Below are 22,326 nucleotides of genomic sequence, written 5' to 3' on the forward strand. Positions count from 1 at the left end.
GACATTTCAGCATCATCACGTATCTTCGTTTTTGAATCCTTTATCCTTTTATAAGACTAACAAAATTTACTTTCCTCAAATCAAACGTTAGTGTTCATCTTCATTATTTAAGAATTTATATTTTGAATTATATCTTTATTTTTATGTGACATTACAACCATCTACGGAATAAATTTTATCTATTATTGTTTTATTATACCATTTTTCAGTTGAGTTATTCAGTAAATAAACGGTTTTGTTCTTAGCAATGATCTAAACTGAAACCATGTATATTTTCACCAATAATATTTTTCCTACGCCTCCCTTAAGCTTGTTTAGCTTTACTCTTAATATTTCTTTATTATATTTAAAGACCTAGATTTTTAAGTTTTATTTCTTATCAAATAATATCCTTAGGTTATATGGTCCTTTAAATTAATTCTGATCAAATACATTTTATGTTATCATAAATATATTTTATTTTATAAGAATTTCCAATAACATCGGTATTTTTTACAATCCTCATTTCTAGTATTATTTTCATGATCTGATTATTATTTTAATGTGTCGTATCACCGATATAAATCGTGTGCAAATGCTAACAGATGGCGTTCCTCCAGAATCGCTCCATCTCGCTGGTGGATATGTATATAGACAACTCCGAGCCTTCAGAGAATGTGGGACAGATACACTTCTCACTGGAATACGACTTCCAGAACACGACGCTGATACTGAAGATAATTCAGGTAAGTTGTTTTATATTTCTGTACCTGAAAGCAAATGGGACTCTGATATTTTTTCGAGTCGTAAGAGGCGACTAAGGGCATTTACTAGGCTTCCTCGGAGATGATGCCGGCTATATTATGGGTACCACAATATTATTGTGTTTTCGTCTGAACGGCGCCGTAGCTAGTGAAAAAGGGCAAATGAGACTTAACATCAATAGTCTCAACGTGACGAGCGCATTTTAGTGCCATCAATTACCATCAGCTGAACGTCCTGGTCGTCTCGTCCATTATCATCATGAAAAATAGCTTATTCCTTTTGTTTCGTTTAGAGGTCAGAGTAACAGAATAGTTCCTATTATTCGTCGTACCTAAAGTTTTGCATGTGAGGTTCACGTTATGGGAAATGGTTAGGAAACCACCCTTGGACATCCGCAACATAAGGGGTCAGGAGATGCGTTGTCGGCCTTTATGTTGGGAGTATGCTATAAGCTTGAAGGTCAAAGCGTCGATTAATACGTCGTATCGGTTCGGAATAACAGCAACCGGTAAATGATTTCACAAATGGTGTGCGAGTCATGAAGTTTCTCGCACACCAAGCGGTTTTAGAATGCTAGACATCAATATGATTCGGGTGGAATTTTGCATTTTGACATAATGTTCGGTGGTGGAATTTGGATGCCAATTTCAACCTTAACAACTCCTCTGAGCGTTAGAAGAAGCAGAAAAAACCCACATCGAGTCCAGGGGGAATTTCAAAAACATCAATGATCATTTTGTCCTAATTCAGAACATTTATTTTTAATATTATAATTTACACTTTTTATTCCGAAAAAGTACAGTCGTGTTCAATGTTGTTATTTATATCAGAACCAAACCCAAAATATTATCATGTTTTTTTTTCATTTAAATATGCCTTCCTTAAAAATTACACGGAAATGGGTCAATGACATCAAAAAGAATTCTAAAGGAATCAATTTTGAGAAAATAAATGCCTTTTTATGCCTTTATGCGGATTGGACTCGTATATGGAAGGTTCCGTATTATCATATAGATATATCACTATGTACTTTTTTTTACTTAAAACATAAAATATCAAAAATTTACTTTTATTTAAAATATAAAAAATCGTATATGAATATTTACAAAATTATAAACTTAGAATAGCAAGATGCTAACTAACATCATAAATAAATAATAAAAAATGTTAAGTTAGCATTTTTATTATCTAACAAAATATTCATAGTTCTTATTTATGTTAGGGTTATCTCACAAATTATATAACAGTACTTTTGTGTATTAATAGCTCTGTCCATCACCATTGGTGTCATACTCATAATGAAAAAAATTGTGCTAACTAAAAATGGATGTGCTATCATTTCAATTCCCTTAAGACACCTTAACAGGAACGAGAGTAACATAGTCTCTACCACCGCCCAGAAAATAAAGTGTAGCACGCTTAAATGATGATTCTATCATTCGTAATTGCCGAACCTAGCTACGACTAAAACTATTCTAAATTATTATTAATAAAATAAATAACAAATATTTGAATAAATAAAAAAAAACAACTGAATTATATATAATTATAATTTACTTTTGTCGCTGACTGTACAAATAACCGCGATTGACGTTTAACAACATTGGATGTTTTATAATCCACTTACCGAGCGGAAAACGTGATGTTATGTTCTTTTGTATTTACAAAATGATTTCAAGTATTTGCATTTCATTTTAACGTTAATCTTATTATACTTCAGCGATTGACGATCGTAAAGCGTATTCTTTTATTTATTTTTAAGGAAAAAGGAGGATACATTCGGATCAACTTGATGTTACTTATACTGTATTGATCGATGCCGACTTTACAACGCGTCGAATAATGTATAATATATAAATTCGCAAACTGAAAATTTATTGGTACGTGATGTGGCTAGACCAAACCTACGCCAGCGTGTATTCTTTCACACATCATGCAAAAACTCTGACGATTAGCGTTAAGAATCCACTTTCCAACACCCGCTATCATTCACCCCCAAAATCCTTTTTATCCTTGGAGTTTCTCTCTTTTGGTCAGTTAAATCATGGGGCATCAATTTTTCAAGCTTTCTACCAATTTGTTGCCAATGGATAAATATTTAATGATAATATAAGAATTTTTTCGGATAGTAAAAATTGCAAATATATTTACATACCATTCCTAACTAAATATTAATATCTCTCACTATCTGTTTGTCTATTGACAAAGGCCTCTTCCAACTTCTTAAACTCTTTTCTATCTTAAGCTGTTCTAGACCATGTCTTGCCTGCTCTCGTCTTTTGTTCGTCCGACCATCTCCTGTTTCCTTTTTAGATTTCTGGGATACCAGTCTGTGACGTATTTTCCCCATTATCTATACCCCGAAGGTTGTGCTCCGTCCGGCGCCATTTAAGTTTTCTTATAACTTAAGGTACGTTAGTTATTGTGTGTAAGTTTACATCAAACCACGCTGCTAACTCCTTGATAGTTTTAGTAGCTCCTACCATCGCATTGCATACATGATTATTTATCTTACCTGCTAGTCTAACTCGAGCTTCATTCTTCAAGTCGAAATTTTCTTCACGCGTAAAACGTGAAAAATTTTGTTATTATAACAAATAATCATCGTTTATTTTTCCAAAACCAACCCGACGTATTCCAAAACAAAATGGTGGCGAAATGAGAATTTATAATATTAGTTCTGTGCTCGTCATTGTGCTGAAATTTTTGTGACCCAAACATCATTGCCTTTCCAGGGTAAGGAGTTACCAGCTAAGGATCTGAGTGGAACATCTGACCCGTATGTCCGGGTCACACTGCTCCCGGACAAGAAACATCGCCTGGAGACGAAGATCAAACGCAGGACTCTAAACCCTCGGTGGAATGAGACTTTCTACTTCGAGGGTTTCCCGATTCAGAAGCTGCAAAGTCGGGTAAGTGCCTTTTTTATTCATATAAATAAATAAAATTAAAGTGTCCGTTTCCGATATCAATATATCATCAATATTTTACTAAGGCATATTATTGATCTTCTTTAAGTGCCTCTTCAGTCATTATAGTCAGCAGCTTTTTAAATCCGTCCCGATCTATAATGTAAAGAAAACTAATATAACTTATAAAAAAATGTCATAAAAAGGCATTTATTTTCTCAAAATTTATTCCTTGAGAATTCCTTATTATTTCATTTCTAATACTACCACTGCTTCGGAAACGAATGGCGCTCTGAGAGGGAAGAAGCGGCGCCAACATTCATTTTTGCGCTTTTTTACTTAAAATATATAATATTGTACCGTCATTGCTATTACTATAATATAATCATAATCTAGTCCTCGTGATATATGCGATAGAAGACGAGAGTTAATGTGAATGGATGGAGCTATGGAAGTAAATCAGTGGCATTCTGAGACGCTAGGTGTGTTTGATTGTTTTTTCCTCTAATTCCAACTAGTCCATGCAGCCATTGCTCAATTGAGTTTCTTTTACAACATTTATCTTGGATGAGACTCAACAAACTCTTCCCTCATACCTCAGCAGACTATACAGGTAATTCACTGCTACACACTACATTTCCATTAATTTGTTCTGTAATAATTTCGAAAATTTTAAAATAAAACTTTTAAATCACTTGTCTCTCAAGTGGGAGATATCAAGCACTAACTTCTTAGAATTGTAAATGTTGTGTGTTTTCTCACCATTATTTTTTTTTTTATGTTCATTTTTATATCCTTTAATTCTATCCTTATCTTCTGTCGCACGACTTACCTGTCTAAATTCGATGTTGTAGCTGCCTAAAAATGGAATTTAAAAACATATTACCTAACACTTAAATAATGTAAAAAATTTATATGTGTAATTCTGCCGATGGTATTATATATATATTATTGGTATTCGAAATAAAAACAAACTTGATCTGTATTTTTTTATGAGAATAAGGGACGAGACGAGCAGGACGTTCAGCTGATGTTAAATGATATGCCCTACCCAATACAATGTAGTGCCGCTCAGGATTCTTGAAAAATCCAAAAATTCTGAGCGGCACTACAATTGCGCTTGTCAGCTTGAGATATAAGATGTTAAGTCTGATTTGCCCAGTAATTTCACTAGCTACGGCGCCCTTCAGACCGAAAGACAGTAATGTTTACACATTGCTGCTTCACGGCAGAAATAGGCGGCGTTGTAGTACCCATAATCTAGCCGGCTTCCTGTGCAAAGGAGCCTCCTAGTGTATGTGTCTCGTTTATTCATACTGAAATTTTCAAAAACTTTCTGGGTACTGAAACGACATGGTTACTTTCAAAAATTGCGTGTACAAGTCGTAATACATGAAGAACGTTCCTGAAATCGCAAGTGGAGTTTAAATTTTCATATTTATCCTCTACTAAGATAACAAGACAAAAGTTAATAGTATATTTTATATCTCTCCATTGCATATTACTTAGAATTCATATTACGTTTATATTATCTTTATTTCATACACCAATCTTACATTCAAATCCCAAGTTTCCAATATTGAATGCAAACTTCTTAAAATTCTCTTCGCAGTGCAATATTCCTGAATATTTCTTGGATGCTCGAAGCTATGTTTTGAATTAAATTGTAAAATTTTATGTTATTTTAAGCATTTTCCTCTGAATACCAAGATATTTTACAGTTATTATTTTAACATTTTGTACATTTTCATTACGTTATACACTTTTAAACGAACTTTTATGGAAGAGGAGAAAAAACAAGAGTACAGGTCACCTGGTGTTAAGTGATCACCGCTGTCCACATTCTCTTGCAGCACCAGAAGAATCACATGAGCCGCAATCGTAATTTACCAGTGGGAGGCTCCTTTGCACCGGATGCCGTTCAGATTATGGGTACCACAACGGCGCCTTTTTCATCCGTGAAGTAGTAATCTGTAAACATTGTTTCGGTCTGAAAGGCGCCGTAGCTTGTGAAATTACTGGGCAAATGAGACTTGACATCTAATGTCTCAAGGTATCGAACGCAGTTCTAGTGCCGCTCAGAATTTTTAGGATTTTCAATAATCTTGAGCGGCGCTGCATTATATTGGGCAGGGCGTATCAATTACCATCAACTCACTTGCTGGTTGCTGGTAACCTACTATATTCACTTATCACTACATAGTATAAAATAAGGTCGCTTCCCGCTGTCCCGCTGTCATCCCTAAGTATGCTTAGATCTTTAAAACTACGCAACGAATTTTGATGCGGTTTCTTAAATAGATTAAGAGATTTACTTATTACCAGTGGGAGGTTCCCTTGCATAGGATGAGGGCTAGATTATGGGTTCCACAACGGCGCCTATTTCTGCTGTGAAGCAGTAATGTGTAAGCATTACTATCTTTCAGTGTGAAGTGCGCCGTAGCTAGTGACATTACTGGGCAAATGAGACTTAACATGATATGTCTCAAGGTGACGAGCGCAGTTGTAGTGCCATTCAGTATTATTGGGGTTTTTCAAGAATCCTGAGTGGCACTGCATTGTAATGGGCAGGGCGTATATACGCAGGTATAATTACGATCAGCTGAACTTCCTGATCGTCTTGTCCCATATTTCCAAAAAAAAATAAGATTTAAGAGGACGGTTTATGTGTAGAATAAATGCATAATATAGTAGAGAAACACTGATAATTTTACAGGTTTCTTATGTGATAATTCACCCGTGCAAGAAGTGCTTTTTTTTCTGTTGTCACTTATTTATTTCAAATTTTTATATTAATAATTTGTATATTTATAAGTTAATTTGCGTTCGAGATAATAATAAAATTATTTTATCTTACTGAACATACCGGAGAAACTTCCGTGTTTTAACCGAATTAAAAAAAGGAGGAGGTCGTCTCAATTCGTCGGTATTTTTTTAAATGTTTGTTACCTCAGTGCTTTCGACTGGGTGAACCGATTTTGATAGTTCTTTTTTTATTTGAAAGCTCCATATTTGATCCAGATTTGACACTGGCATCCATAAGAAAAGCATAAAAGTCTTATATTTGCTATAAGTGTGTGCGCGACAAATGGGCGAATAATTCAATATTGCGACAACCGATTTCAATGATGATTTTTTTTAATGAAATAATATACAAAGGTAGTTTGGTGAGAGTTTGGTTAGGTTCTGACTATGGGATCCATGACAAAGTAACGGAACTCTTCAATTCTTAGGGGGCAATAACGATACTAGGCCAAATGTTTTTTATGCTATCCGGATATTTGGGTGACCTACCTAATTACATTACCGTAACGTTGTTATGGTAATGTAATTGTCGTTGTCGAATTTGATGATCAATGGACCTCCTTCACGACTTACCTAAACAAAGGGTGCGATCTGTGGCAGAATTTCAAACTGTCTGTATTCCAAATGCAAAGGGCTTACTTTTATTGCTGATCTACAAATTATTAGTTAGACTTCAGATTCACTAAAAGAAATAATAAAAGAACAACGACAAAGACTTAAAAAAACTCTTCCAAAACAATAGATGCTATACTATCCACTAAAAAGTATTTAAATAATTGAAAACAATTGTAAATAATAATATAAATCTTAGCAACTATAAATCTTCGGATTAGTATCGTCACCTCTTAAGATCCAAGCCGGGTTACGAAAGTGTATTGTATATTACAAACACATAAATGATTTTAATACATTATTTTCAGGTACTACATCTTCACGTCTTTGACTACGACCGCTTCTCCCGAGATGATTCTATTGGGGAGGTTTTCTTGCCTCTCTGTCAGGTAAGATATAAATTAACCAACATAAGTGCATGATATTTCCTTACGCTTACGATATTAGCAGAAACACAGCTTCCATACTACCGTAAAGCGCATTACATGTTCACCAGTGGTCAGCAACAGTAATCTATGAATAATTTTTACTTAATTCCTACACGCATTTCAAATGTGCTGTAGTTGTGTCATGTTAATATATATATAAATATTGCTTTCGACTACAAATAAACAGATGAATTTAATAATAAGAAACACACACTTGCACACATTCTTACACACAACAACATAGTGTCAGTACGAGCTAGAAGAAAATTTGTGGAAAATTTTTCATGCAAGCGTTCTCAGCTCATTTCTGTTTGATGTTTAACCCTGAATCAAAATGATTTACAAATTATATAAATATCAGCATTATCTGTGTATATCCATTTTTAAAGTGAAACTTTTATAACATCGTGTAAACGTGTTGCATGTCGCGTGACGGTCGGGCGGTGCCTATAGATCGGAACAGCTGACCGTATAGTGTATAGACTATTACTCATTTGTGCCAGTGCTCTACGCTATTTTGTTTGTATTTGTCATTTGTTTAATGTAAATGTTGTTATTAGTTAAATGTCTATTAATGTGAAACAAAGTGTCATTTTTACCGCGGTTCCATAAAACCACACAATCCTTTTTCTTTATATTTTTGTTTTTGTTACTAATTAAACTAAAAAGTCTTAATCATAGCCGAAAAAATTAAAACTTGAAGAGAACATTTTCTACCCATTCATTTTGAAAAAAATTCGTTGCAATTGGTCAATTTTCAGAGAGTTTTAAACTCACTCACAGTAGGTTTCCTTCGTCATCTCTCTTTATATTAGCACCCTGACATAAAATCAGACTCCAATCTCAAATATTTTGAAAATTTATTGAATTAGGCTTTATTTTGCGAAAAATTTAACGCTATTTTGCCACTGAGTCTCGTGCCAGAATTTGGCGAATCAACATCCCCTGAGGATGCCTCGTGTAGAGGCGAAACACGTGTCGAATTGATTAAAAACAAATATTAGTGGAATTTACATTTGAGAAATTCATAACATTTGGACACTCAAATACATTGTTTAAAATAGAATTTTAAAATCATGCCGGAAACGGCGTTAATATTGATCCATTAAAAAGCCTAAGTAACCTTTTTAATAATATCCTATTATCAATTATTTTGAATTTCGTAACACATTTTATTATTATGTTTTATACAGTTTCTAGGATCGTAAAATCATCCAACAACCATCTTATTAATTCGAGTAAACCTAGTAGTAGACGTCACAAGTTTGTATAATTGTTAAAATGAAAAGTAGTTATGGCGAAACAATAGACAGACATACTCAGGTTCTGAGGAGAGATGATCTACTGGGGTTCCCCGCTAATCCTCAAGGAACTCCCTGGCGTAGGTGCGAAAGTGTGTGTCCACTTGGCGTTTGATGATTGTATGCGTTACACCGAGTGCTTTGATGCAATGCGAATATACCGGTGCCCGCTGCTGAATGACTTCTTACCCGTCGCGAGAGTCAATTGGATGTCTCTATTTCTACAGGAACATTGGTTCCTTAGTTATTACAACAAAGAGAATAGACAATTGCGGCGCAAACAAAGTTTATATCTTTTCTTGTTGTCAACATTAAGTTTATGAATGTTTTTAAAAGATTCGCTAATGCGCCAATGTACATAATATATACATTATGTTATCAAGAATGTATTGATATTTTCTTTATAACTATCTATCTCTTTCTCTTTTTATGGAAGAGGAGGATAAACAAGTGATCACCGCAGCCAACATTCTCTTACAATACCAGAGAAATCACAGGAGTATTGCCTGCCTTTTAGAGAAGTGTACGAGCTTTTCTTTGAACGTGCTTACCCATTTCGTATCGTCCTGTAAAATCCGCACAAGGAAGCTCATTCCACAGCTTGGTTGTATATGAAAGACTCCTACGAACACTCCCCGTGATAAATGCGGTAGGAAATACGCAATGAAGAGACGTCTCTACGCCACACCAAGCGATCTAGCCGTTCACAGAGCACTGGGTTCCCGATAATTTGAACAGCTCTGCGCTACACGCGGTCAAATGGTTCAAGCTGATACTGAGATGCATCAGACCAAAGATGAAAAAATTCTTTATACGTAAGATTCAATTCTTAAGACGCTTTGAAGAGCGCTAGAAAATGGGCCGGGATGAAGTATTGCCGTGCTCTATTAATGATGTCCAGCTTCTTCGAATTTGGCTTTGCCCTCCAGATGACCGCTGAATTGCTAAACGCTCGATTTCAAGACCCAGTATTCCAATAATAGGTAGGGTATTAAGAGAGGATCCAAATATCTGCCTTCTGTGTCATTACAGTCTTTACATTTAGTTATATAGGCCATATTATAATAATAATAATATTGACACACTTTTACACAAATTATCTTCCCCCAAATTAGGCATAGCCTGTACTATGGGTACAAGACAACGACATATTTAATACAATATACTTACTTAAACATCCATAAATACATATAAACATCCATGACTCGGACACAAATATCCATATTCATATAAATGATTGCACCTACCGTGATTCGAACCCGGGACCTCTAGCTTAGTAGTCAGGGTCACTTTTATTTATTGTAATTAGAATTATCTTGGATAAGTAATCAGAAATTAAGAGCAATATTATGGATACCATTCACAGTTGCTATGCTCGTTAATTTTATCAGGCGTCAAGTTTCAAAGTAACACTCTTTAATTAATCTTCAATAATTTATTTACGAGAGTAGGTTGCTTGTAACTTTGACTTCGTCCAAATTAAAGATTTTAATTACATCAAATAGGCTGTCCTCTTAAGGAAGGTGTACGGTGAGATACAAGAAATACTAATCGAACTCAATTCATAGGGTATTTTTGTGATTAACGGACAAATTGCTACCTTAATTTGTTTTAATTACTTATAACACACTTTAACACGAATTATCTTGCCTCAAACAAGACATAGCCTGTGCTATGGGTGGAAGACTTGATATATCTATGATTTAATATGTTCGTATGTATGTATACTATATAGATATAACGTCGATCAAGATGAAAATTTATATTAAAATTTTTAGTTTAAAAATAAATTTCTAAACGTATGTAAGATACAATCTTACAACTCAACATCTTGTTTATCATAATGTGTTATGCTCTTTGCAAATCCTATTAATGACATCATTAAAGCCAGTATTAGTTCTAGAGAATCTAACTGCAAATGTTTTATAGTTTCACAATCGAGACCCAGAACAAGGAATGGCAACATTTATGTCACTTAAAATTTGAGAACAAGGCCTGTAACTATCTTGTAAAGGAACAACTGGTCATTGAGCCACCGCCTGTCTTCCTACGAAATTATTTTAAAGTGCTCTTATCTTGGCATCCAAATGAAAAGAGAGCTACCGTCCGTCCAAAGGAAAGCTAGGTTGATAAATATATAAAATAATCTGGAAAGGACTGGACCATGAAATCAAAGACTAAAAAAACATGGAAACTGTTGGAGGAATTTTAGTTTTAACTGTAAATTGATATTTTTAAATGTAAGTGAAGGAAAATGAAGAGAGTTTTTTAATATCTTGGCTTCGTTATCTACTACCAAATGCATTCCGCAGATAATACACTTCTCCATGTTGTATGGTAAATAAACCCCATTGATGACGCGTGGCAATCATCAATGGGGCAATAAAGAGTGATCTTCTTACTGGATGAACTTTCTGCTGTTTGATTATTTTAAAGAGGGGGAAAGAGGCTCACGTGATTAGTAGTGATGAGGCATCGATGGACTTCCGCACCACCAGGGGTCAAGAGATGTATCGCCGGCCTTTAAGGTGGGCATATGCTCTTTCCTTGAAGGTCCCTAATTCGTATCGGTTCGGGAAAACAGAGGCCGGTAATTGATTCCACAATGAGGCTGTGTGGGACAAGAAATTTCTTGCAAAAGCGGTTGTGAAATGTGGGCGTCAACGTGTTGCGGGTGGTATTTGACGGTCTGAAGTAATGTCCGGTGGTGGAAAAGTGATGGCTGACATAATCATTAATCAATAAAAACAAACGATTTCAGGTGGACTTTAGTGAGAAGCCATCGTTCTGGAAAGCGCTCAAACCACCAGCTAAGGACAAATGCGGGGAGTTGCTTACGTCACTGTGCTACCATCCCAGTAACAGTGTTCTAACACTGGCGCTGCTCAAAGCAAGGAACTTGAAGGCGAAGGATATCAATGGCAAATCCGGTAAGAGTTTGCACCTAATATTAAATATGTAGATTTAATATGTGGTCTCAGGTTATTAGGTAGGCTGTAAGAGTTGTAAAAACGTGCAAAAATTACCACCGAACTCTTAGCCTCTATTTTTAGCAACGTAAGCACTTTAAAACAAAGTGACTAACGTATCGCGAATGCTAGATGTAGCTGTCATGCTCACTAATGTAATAGGCCTGTGGCCCTACCAATACTCTTATTGCGATTCAATTGACAACCTAAAATGAACTGTTTTGCTATTTCGTACCACGACGTCGTTAGAGCTATCCATTTTAGGTTGACGTCAAATCAAGAAATTGAATCGCAAACTGATTTAGTTTGTTCATTCATTCGTACCATGTGGTAATATTTCAACCTTAACAGGATATCTTATGTGTCAAATTGAGCGATTCGAAAAAAGTTGCTACTTGCTTAGAGGAAAGTGAATCCTGTTGTTAATTTAAAAAAATTGTGAAAACACACAGAAAAGGAAAATTTTATTGATGAAAGATGGGATGAGAATACTTTATTGGACTGAAAATAAATACCGAAAATGAAAACACTAAAGACGAGGCAGTAAGGGCCCGGGATATAGCCTGTTCGCAAGAACTAAAATTAAAAAATTGTGCTCTGTGCTCCTGTCAAATCAAACATCAATGGCACCTCCATTGATGTTTGATAATAACTCGTTATTTTTACGAAAATACCCTAGCAAACATTTGGTTTGTAATTCAAAGAACTATATAACATATTTTTATATCTCTACTATTTAATAGGTACAAAAAAGGGCTTAATGGTTTATAATTTGACGCTGTTAAGCACAATTTTAAAATGTGTATTTTTTTGTATTTTCTACGCAAAAAAAAACACTAAAATCATATCATTTTAGGTTTACATAAATAAAAAAAAAATAATCTATATATTAAATTATAGAAACAAACCGCAGCTTTTCGCATAAAACTTCGAAGATATTTAGTAATCCATAAACAGTAGAACAATTTTATATAAACGCTATCGAAAACCTCTTCTACTCGAAACAAACCCTGAAACACCCTCGTAACACACCTCGAAAAGTTGAAATTTTTCACCGCATCAACTCGTAATTAGGTAAAACAATTCACACCTCTCCAAATACAATATTTGCTTACAAAACCAGGCTTAACGCGAGTTGCAGAAGGCGTCCTAAAACTTAATGTTTCATTTTATATAATACCGTCACTTTCTTTTTCATTTTGACAGTCAAGGATAGTATGTGATTTAATGGAACATTAACTTTAAGTAAGCTTTCTGCAACTAGAGATTAGTCGATAGCTATAAACATTTTTTTCACGACTACCTTGAGGATCAACTTTCTTCTGTAGTACCATTCTAAGAAGATATTACAATGAAAACTACATTATTATGATACCTCAGAACATTGTAAGCGCTCCATTTAAGTCTTATCTTACGCTTGAAACGCTGTAGTTAGTTTCGAATAGAGCCCCAGAGTGTCACATTTCTCAGTATACAAGACAGATCTAAGAGCACCATTAATTCAATCGTCGGTCGGAAATTTTCTTTGCGGCCAGTAATTGGGAGTCATATTTCGTTGACAAGCTTGATTTACGAACTCCATCAGATAAATATTTTACCATCCGAACATAAATTCAGAGTTTTTAATTTATACTTAAGTTGTCTTTGGTATTAATTATGTTACATCTCCGATAGAACGTTGGTTGCGTAGAAGATAGAACTTTTGCCTCTAATCCTGGGAGCGCTGGTTCGATCCCCGTCAAGCGTCAATTTGTTTTCGATTTTCGAATTCATATGTTTGTTTATTCATCGCTCTTATGGTGAATGCAAATTTCGTAAATAACCTTCACCCACCGCAGAAGACGATCAAAGGTTGTTTGAAGTAGCTCAAGTCGACTTTGGCTCATCAGAAGGGCTTGGAACCAGGGCGTTTTCACGCAACAATAAGTGCACAACTCCATGCCTATGAAGTGTTCTTGGTTTGGGTGCACATATTTCCGCAATTAAAGTTCAAAAACTTCAAGGGATTTGATAAAAGATCTGCATACAATGTTTAAAAAGCTACTAGACTGTCTTCTTTTGTAACATCACTGGTATTAAATTCAAATTCAAATCTTTTTATTGAAAATAGGATGTGAAATTACTTATTGAAAGTCAAAAAAACTACCACCCATTCCAAAATGAATGCCTCAGGCCTGAGAAGAATGGGCGCAACAAACTCAGCGGGCTTTTTTTATCAAAAATATGTTTTACAATTAACATTTACAAAGTAACAAAGTAACATTGTACAATTAAACTTATTATTTAATAGCCTAAGGGCGGTCGCTCCATTCCCAATCTGTGATATCATTAAGAAAGTCATTTATGTTATACTAGTACTTGACCACACAAACGCTTTTTAACAATTCTTTTGAATAATGTAATACTTTTGTTTTGAACATTTTCTGGGATCTTGTTGTAAAAGCATATACATCGCCCCACAAAAGACTTACTAACTCGACTTAGCCGAGTAGTAGGCATCATCAGTTTATGTCTGTTCCTGGTGTTAACATTATGGTTATGACAGTTTCTGGCAATTCACTTATGTGCCTATGAACATACATAACATTATCAAGAATATATTGAGAAGCAACAGTCAAGATGTTAATTTCTTTGAATTTTGCTCTCAATGATTCTCTAGGACCTAGGTTATAAATAGCGCGAATATCCCTCTTCTGGAGCACAAATATTGTATTAATATCGGCAGCGTTGCCACATAGCAATATACCATAGGACATAATACTATGGAAATAACTAAAGTATACTAGTCGCGCCGTATCTATGTCAGTTAATTGTCTAATCTTTTTAACCGCGTATGCTGCAGAAGTAAGTCTGTTCGCCAATCCTTCAATATGGGGGCCCCATTGTAATTTGGAATCTAGAGTTATGCCAAGACATATAGCAGATTCCACCGGTTCTATCACTTCTCCGTTTAACAAAACATTTGCATTTACATTTTTGACATTTGGTACGGTAAATTTAATGTATTTAGTTTTCTTTCTATTTAACAATAAATTATTAGCGCTAAACCAGTACACGATGTCAGATAAAATATCGTTCACTTCGTCATACATAGAAACTTTGAAAATCAGTGTCATTCGCAAACAATACAACCCTATGTTTTTTCTCTATAAGATTAGGAAGATCATTTATATAGATAAGGAAGAGGAACGGTCCAAGAATAGACCCTTGTGGTACCCCCATACTGAGAGGAGTCCCAGGAGCTGCCATTCACGTCGACCCCCTGAATTGTATTGTTTTGAATTGAAGATCGAGCTTATTGGCTTTCCATTTCATGCCATTCGGTTTATTGACTAGCATCCTCAATGTAACAACCGAGGCTTTTCAGATCTCTTTAAACATTCATTATCGAAGTGGAGTGTGGTCTTCACCTACCTGTCTATTTAGTAGGTATGAAAAGGCTTTTTAAATAAAACTTACTGTTAACTGATCGTTGTGTAGGATACTTAAAGTGTTACTCCTCCCATCCATCTCAGATACGCATTTCAGTACTTTGCAGCTATTTTCCATGTGTAAGTTAATGATGGCTATTATTACGTAGGGAACAAAGCTCAGACTTTGCGATAGCACTATGCTGATTTTACTGCTGGTAGTTGTACATTTTGCCTTTTCTAATTTGCATTTAAAAATCATATGTCTATGACAGTTTGCCACTTTAAAATAGATATCTCTTGAATTCTTCAGTAAACTATGCAATTTTGCGTAATGACAGGAAGTAACAAAATATTAAATACTTCATATTCATTGCACTAAACTGCTATTTAGCATTGTCAGCCATCAGAAGCATAGTCTTCTTTTAAAACTCTACGCGTACTTGTTACTGGACTGGATAGTCTTCCTTAAACCTGAAAGCTGGTCACAGGATGGCTAAGACTCAAACTCTAACGGGATATTACCTATTTGCTGCAATTAAGATCCAAAATTTGTATCCACTGTTTTAAGCTTCCATTGTTATTCATTTACACGTAAATAATTGCTTGAAACTCGAGCTTCACTTTTGAGCGTAAGAAAAGACAAATGAGGGTAGGCAGAAACATTTTCGTCGACGACACTTGAAACAACGAAATATTGCAAAGGGAAACCCAATCCAAGTCTGAAGTTACAAAAATCTTCTTACTTGCTCATAATTAATTGACTTTTACTTTTACCGACTAACTCCAATAAGTCAAAACGAGTATTTTAGTCGCATCGACTTCCAGAGATTGTAGAAATAATTTGTACAATACTGAAGCTGTAAGTGTTGATTTCAGAGAGTGGTAGGTAGTGGTATTTTCTTGTCAATCCTCATGAGGATGATGACAATCCAAATATCTTTACGATTGAAAAAAAAGCAGCAATTTTTGAACCTAAAGTTATAATAATAGGAAAGGTAGGGTTAACAATTAATGAAGATGGTATTACATGAATACATAATTTATCACTAACATATTTCCTAAATTATGTGCTATATCAATGTTTATTTAAATCTTAAGTTTTCCAAGGTAGCAAACAGTAAGCGCAAACCTTAATGAATAATAAATCACTTGAGAATTTTTATAGGTGTAAAATATTACAATGCTCCTATAATAGAAAAAAAAAACTATAACGTTTCAGATCCATACGTAAAAGTCTGGCTACAGTTCGGAGATAAAAGGATCGAGAAACGCAAGACAGCTGTCTTCAAATGCACGCTAAACCCAGTCTTCAACGACTCTTTCTCCTTCAACGTGCCCTGGGAGAAGATCAGGGAGTGTTCCCTTGATGTGCAGGTCATGGATTTTGATAATATCGGCAGGAATGAGCTTATTGGGAGAATACTGTTGGCTGGTGAGTGGAAACGTAATTCAGCTAAGTTCTTGCTAAAATATACAGATGTTTAAAAAATCGATCATAGCTAATAAACTAGTACTAGCAATGGAATTGTTTTTTCTAACTCTAGTAAGCTCCATAGTATAAACAATAGTGTAAGAGCAAATATAAATAACGTACTATAAACAAATAGACTTCCAATCGCCTATTAAATTCAAATTCAAATATTTTTATTCAAAATAGGATATAAAATCACTGAAAGTCAAAAACTACCACCTATTCCAAAAGGTATGCCTAAGAAGAACGGGCGCAACAAACTCAGCGGCCTCTTTTTTATATAAAAACATGGTTATAATATAAAATGGTACAGTAAAATTTATTACTTAATAGCCTGTGGGCGGTCGCTCCATTCCCAATCAGTGGTATCATTAAGAAAGTCATTTATATTATAGTAACCTTAACCACACAAACCGTTTTTAACAGTTCTTTTAAATTTCGTAATACATTTGTTTTACACATTTTCTAGGATCTTGTTGTGAAAGTATATACAACGCCCCACAAAAGACTTACGAACTCGACTTAGCCAAGTAGTAGGCATTATAAGCTTATGTTTGTTCTAAACTAAAAACACTAACTATACATTAACTAACACATATAACATTAAAACATTCGATCAAATTCACACCTTATTTCGTGACACTAATGTTCATAGTTCATTAAGAATATCTATTGCTCATTGATTATGTTGCGAAACGATAGAAATGTAAGTATTTAGCAAAATGATTTAAAACATCAAGTTTGTTACATAATTACTTTAATTACAAAGAGGCACTTTCCTGAAATACGACACTCCATCCTTTTTAAGTTTGTTATGCTGTTATTTGGACAGTTTTTCACTGAACACATTGCGTGGCGTTGTATTCAAAGCGCGGTCAAAACACAACTGAACGAAAACTAGACGCGTAGGCAGAGATTTTGCTTCAAAAATTTTTGAATAATTTGAATAAAAAATTGAATAGAATACTGAAATCAGCCGCAGGACTTAGGCTAATAGTTATAGGGAACACTCCCAATTCACCGTGTACACATTCATGTGGTTGTGAAAAATGGATCACATAATAACTTTATTTATTGACAGAGAGAGAGATTGATGCATTTACATCCATCATTATCACTATTTAGTGAACCCGATGTTATTGAGGTTTTTATTTTATACAAGTTACTTGTATAAGTAACTTTTATAAGTTATGGAGAATTTGCTTAGTAATATCATTTTAGTACTTAACATGATGGAGCTGTAAAAATATTTTTCATTTCTCATACTCGGAAAGTAATGTTATTTTGATCTGATTATTGGGTAGAAAATGCTGCTTCCCTCCATAGAGAGGAAAAAACTCATACAAATTACTTCCTACAACTTTAAAAATAGAAATTAAGAGTTTTATGAAAAAAAAAATTATTAAAAATGCTGCAGCCATGTGACTTTCTTAACAGCCAGTGTGAACTTAGCGCAAACTTCTTGCGAGCGGAATAAGCCGCAACAATTACGCGGTGAGTTCCATATTTAAAATTCAAAAAGTCGACATAAACTGTCCTAATTTGACAATTAATTTTAAATAGGTACTACTAATATTATTACATAATATTACCTATTAATAGTTTATTATTTTTATTTTCCTCATAATTCGAAATAAAAATTAGAGTGTTTAACACGGGTAAAAAAATCAATTCCTACTCGGCATTAATTCTTTCGACCCTCGGTTAGCAATCTACCGATTTATACTAATTGATTTCGAATTGATCCTAAATAGTATAATGTACGACTTTGACATACATACTTGTGTCATTATTGACGTTATTGTATAAAGTAACTGATTTGTTAAAGAGTTTAATCGGAACAATACATAATAATATTATCAAAATAATAATATACTACATGACTTAAACGTTATTAAATTTATTCGTTTGTTTAATTAATTTATTGAACAATTTAAAGGAACACACCTCTTTGTGGTTAACAAGAACGTTACCTGTATGTTTTTCTTTCAGGAAAGAACGGATCAGGGGCAACAGAAACAAAACATTGGCAGGACATGATAACGAAACCTCGACAGACCATCGTGCAGTGGCATCGCCTGAAGCCAGAATAAATTGTTAAAAAATTAAAAAAATAAAACGTCATAAGACTGAACGGTTAATCAAAAAGTTAAAAATGAATTTCGAATCACACTCTTAAACTTCGATGTCGGAAAAATGGATGTGCCAAATGTTTTTCTATCACTGTATTTTGATATCTATTTTTGAATCTCCTTAACAAAGTGAACACAATTTTAATTATAAAAATAAAACATTTACATTAATTATTGATCATTTTTGTTCACTATAATGACATTTTATATTGTAAACAAGTTCATATTATTATATAATACTGTAAAAAATATTCATTTAGAAATGTTATTTTATTCCTAGATCTAGATTTACTTAATACTCGAAAATATTACAATAGAAAACACATTTAAAATAACTCTGATTTGTATATTTTCTCTTTTCTCTCTTTTTCTCTATCATTTAGCTTAAAGAAGTCTATTGGTTAGTTAAAGTAGTTGCCATATATGTTTATAGTGGCATTTGGACATCCATTTCTGACATTAATTTCTCTCTTATCATGACATTAGTGCTGTGCGTGTAACATTTAATAATTATCTTTATTTCTACAAATATATTTGGATAGATATTAATCAAAATGATATTGAATCGTTTCGAATTATAACTATCATAATTTCCGCGAGGAATTCCCATTATATCCGATATTTAACTTATTTAATTTATTAATGCACAGCGCTTCTATCTTACTATGACGATTTTTCTAAGTTCTGTGGGACAGGTCTGGTATTGTGATATGAATTCAATGTTTTTGTATCGAATATTGTTGAAATTGGCACCTGTCTCTCAGAACTATTTGTGTCATTTGCGCCAACACTTTTTTATTCAGTTATATGACACTTTAAATTTAATTTATTTAACAAATGGCCAAAGTGACACATTTATCTTGTCATCAATCTTCTGATGCTTAAAATTGACGTTTTTTAAATGTAAGGTATCGAGTCAATGTTAAATCATAGTTAGGGGTTACGATAATATGATTGTTATTGTAGATATATGAAGAATGGCAGTTCGTATCGCACAAAATGAGTAGATGTCGTGAAAACTTCAAAGTTGAACGAAAATTTGTAGTTGGCGTTTCTTAAATTAATATTCTTTGGCTAGCGAGTAACGTAGATCAATTATTACTTAGTTTATATTGAATGTATTTATTAAGTAGATCCATTGATGATGACTCATCTTACATGTGGCATACAGATTGCTAGATTTTGTAGTACTTAAATTCGTATATCTTTAAAAGCCTAATGGGTTGAATGGATTTCGTTTTAAATCTTTCAGAAAAGTATAACATATGTGAAGAAAAAAAAACCAGTTTTTTTTAAATATTAATTGCAAGAAAGTTAAAGTGTAAAATTGGATTTGTTTAATTTTATTTGGCGAAGAAGTGCAGAAAGTAAGAAAAGGTAAATTCCTTATGGCTATCTTTTAAATTATCATATTATAATTAACTTTTAAATTCTAGGAGCTGCTTATCAAAATAAAATAAAAATGAATATAAAATAAAAATGTACCCCTCACATATAAGCGAATTGTCAAAAATCGTTATTACATCGTAATCTATATTTTCTTATATTTCAAAATAATAATTTGCACATTTTTTTTTTCTTTTCCTCTTCTGTCTGTGTGCCACATAATAAAAAGTAGCTATAGGATTTTATAACATTGTAATGTTCACTTTGATTTTTTTTTGGTTTTAATATCAAATAGAATAAATTCATATTCCGGAAAACAATAATATTTATACTGTTATTGTTAGTTAGTTAGATAATGTAGATGTATATGTGATGACTTTTACAATCATTTTGTAATCATATTTTATAATTATATCGCGCCAACATTTAAGTGATATTTTTTAAAATAACATAATATTGTTTTAAATAACTATTATTTCTTTTGCGATATAGGAAAATTAATGGACAAAATAATAACATATTGTACTTGCATCTGATATATCTGCTCACTAACTTGACAGGTTAATACTTAACACTAATCTCTCTCAGTCTATAAGGTATCATTTCACGACACATGACAATAATGACACAATCGGATGTTTTCATAACAATAATTACATCAATCATGTGTTAATTTCCTTATTCAAGCCCATTTTCCTTATTCAAATCTTTCAGATGCAACCTAGGTGGATCATCTACCATGCATTATAAGATTATAATAAACGTATTTGAACTAATTCTAGGCTTGGATAAAGTTTTGGTTTTTGGTAGATTGACCTGTGAGGCAATTTTGTGAGTTCCTAGAACTCAAATTGTGAATTATGTGAAAATGATCTGGAAAAAATGATGCTAAGTGTCAAAACTTTAAAATCGCCTCCTTGATCTTCAATTCACTCACAATAACCCAGAATTTATATCAAATTTCAACTTTTGAGCGAAACCAATAAAATTAAACATATAGCAGCCGTATTAACAGTGAATTTAAAGAAATTTATTTAACAATCAGTAATTACTAAAGACGCATCCATTAATACAAAAATTATAGCTCTGTGTAATCTAAAGTCAAACTGTATGTTTTAGTTTACCATTCAAACTGTTTGTTATATTGCATAAAAAGGAAAAATGTCTTAAAATGGATATATTAAGATTTTTTTTGTTGCGGATTAAATCCTTAGTAGTCAGATATTGAATCATTGTTAATAGATTCATATTTGTAGAACATTGTATGTACTTAGATCATTGCAGTTTAGTGTTAATAAATTAAACTAGATGTCGTTGCATTTAATGGAAGTTGAAAATGTTCTCAGTATAGATATAGGTATAACGTAGAGTGTTGTTAATAGTTATCGACATAGCAATTGGTGTATGTATAAAATTGTTACTGGAAAGATAATAATCAATATTTTATGCTAGATTTTACTGTAGCCATCGATTTTAATTAATATTGATATAGTTATAACGCATGCACAGAAACTACAGATATGTGAAATTGAAGATAAAAGAAATGCTAACAGTGCTAATTCCTTGTGAGACAATTGTCTTCTATGTATTGCTTCGTACGCTTGCAACGCTGTGGATATTGAGGGACTTGAGCAGCAATAGTGAAAATGACGTTTTTACTTGTAAAGTAAGCATCTCAGAGTTATAAATGATTGGGATATTGCAGCTCTTGACAGGACAAGATCATTTAGGATCATAGAAGTTAAGTTTATGTACCTCTCGCAAATAACGACGTTAAATACTTTTAACATGTTGTTTGTTTGATCATAAAAAATAAAATAAAATAAGCCTTTAATGCTGTTTTACAATCAATTACAATTCAATACTTTTGTTGCTGACAATTAGTTTTTCCAACAACAGCTTGTCTTACGACAAATGCCTCGTCCAATGACTTCCTTCTATCTCAGTCTCTTACAAGTCTAATACATTCTGGACTGGCAACACTTTTATAACTTATATAACTTTCGTACACTTTAAGGAGAAGGAAATCACTGACAAAAGGACGGACAACAGTTACAGTAATAGGATTCTCGTTGGACACCATTGGCTCACGTACCGAACCCCGTTAAAACGTGTCAAGCTTTTGTTGAAAGATTTTTATCGATTAGGCCTGTTAC

At 33.5% G+C, this 22,326-nt stretch overlaps 1 protein-coding gene across 2 annotated transcripts in view; it reads left to right on the top strand.

Annotated features, from left to right (window-relative positions):
* LOC126974727 (synaptotagmin-7) overlaps nt 1-22,002 on the top strand; it is a 175,775-nt gene extending 153,773 nt beyond the window's left edge. For both annotated transcript variants that reach the window (XM_050822334.1, XM_050822335.1), the window contains 6 exons: nt 585-725; nt 3,480-3,656; nt 7,379-7,459; nt 11,561-11,729; nt 16,401-16,613; nt 18,645-22,002. In XM_050822334.1, coding sequence (XP_050678291.1) covers nt 585-725; nt 3,480-3,656; nt 7,379-7,459; nt 11,561-11,729; nt 16,401-16,613; nt 18,645-18,745 — 882 coding nt within the window. In that variant the 3' untranslated portion in view covers nt 18,746-22,002. The remainder of the gene's footprint in view (nt 1-584; nt 726-3,479; nt 3,657-7,378; nt 7,460-11,560; nt 11,730-16,400; nt 16,614-18,644) is intronic.
* The last annotated feature ends 324 nt before the right edge of the window (nt 22,003-22,326 follow it).

This window comes from Leptidea sinapis, chromosome 33 (assembly GCF_905404315.1).
Source record: "Leptidea sinapis chromosome 33, ilLepSina1.1, whole genome shotgun sequence".
Lineage (NCBI taxonomy): Eukaryota > Metazoa > Arthropoda > Insecta > Lepidoptera > Pieridae > Leptidea > Leptidea sinapis.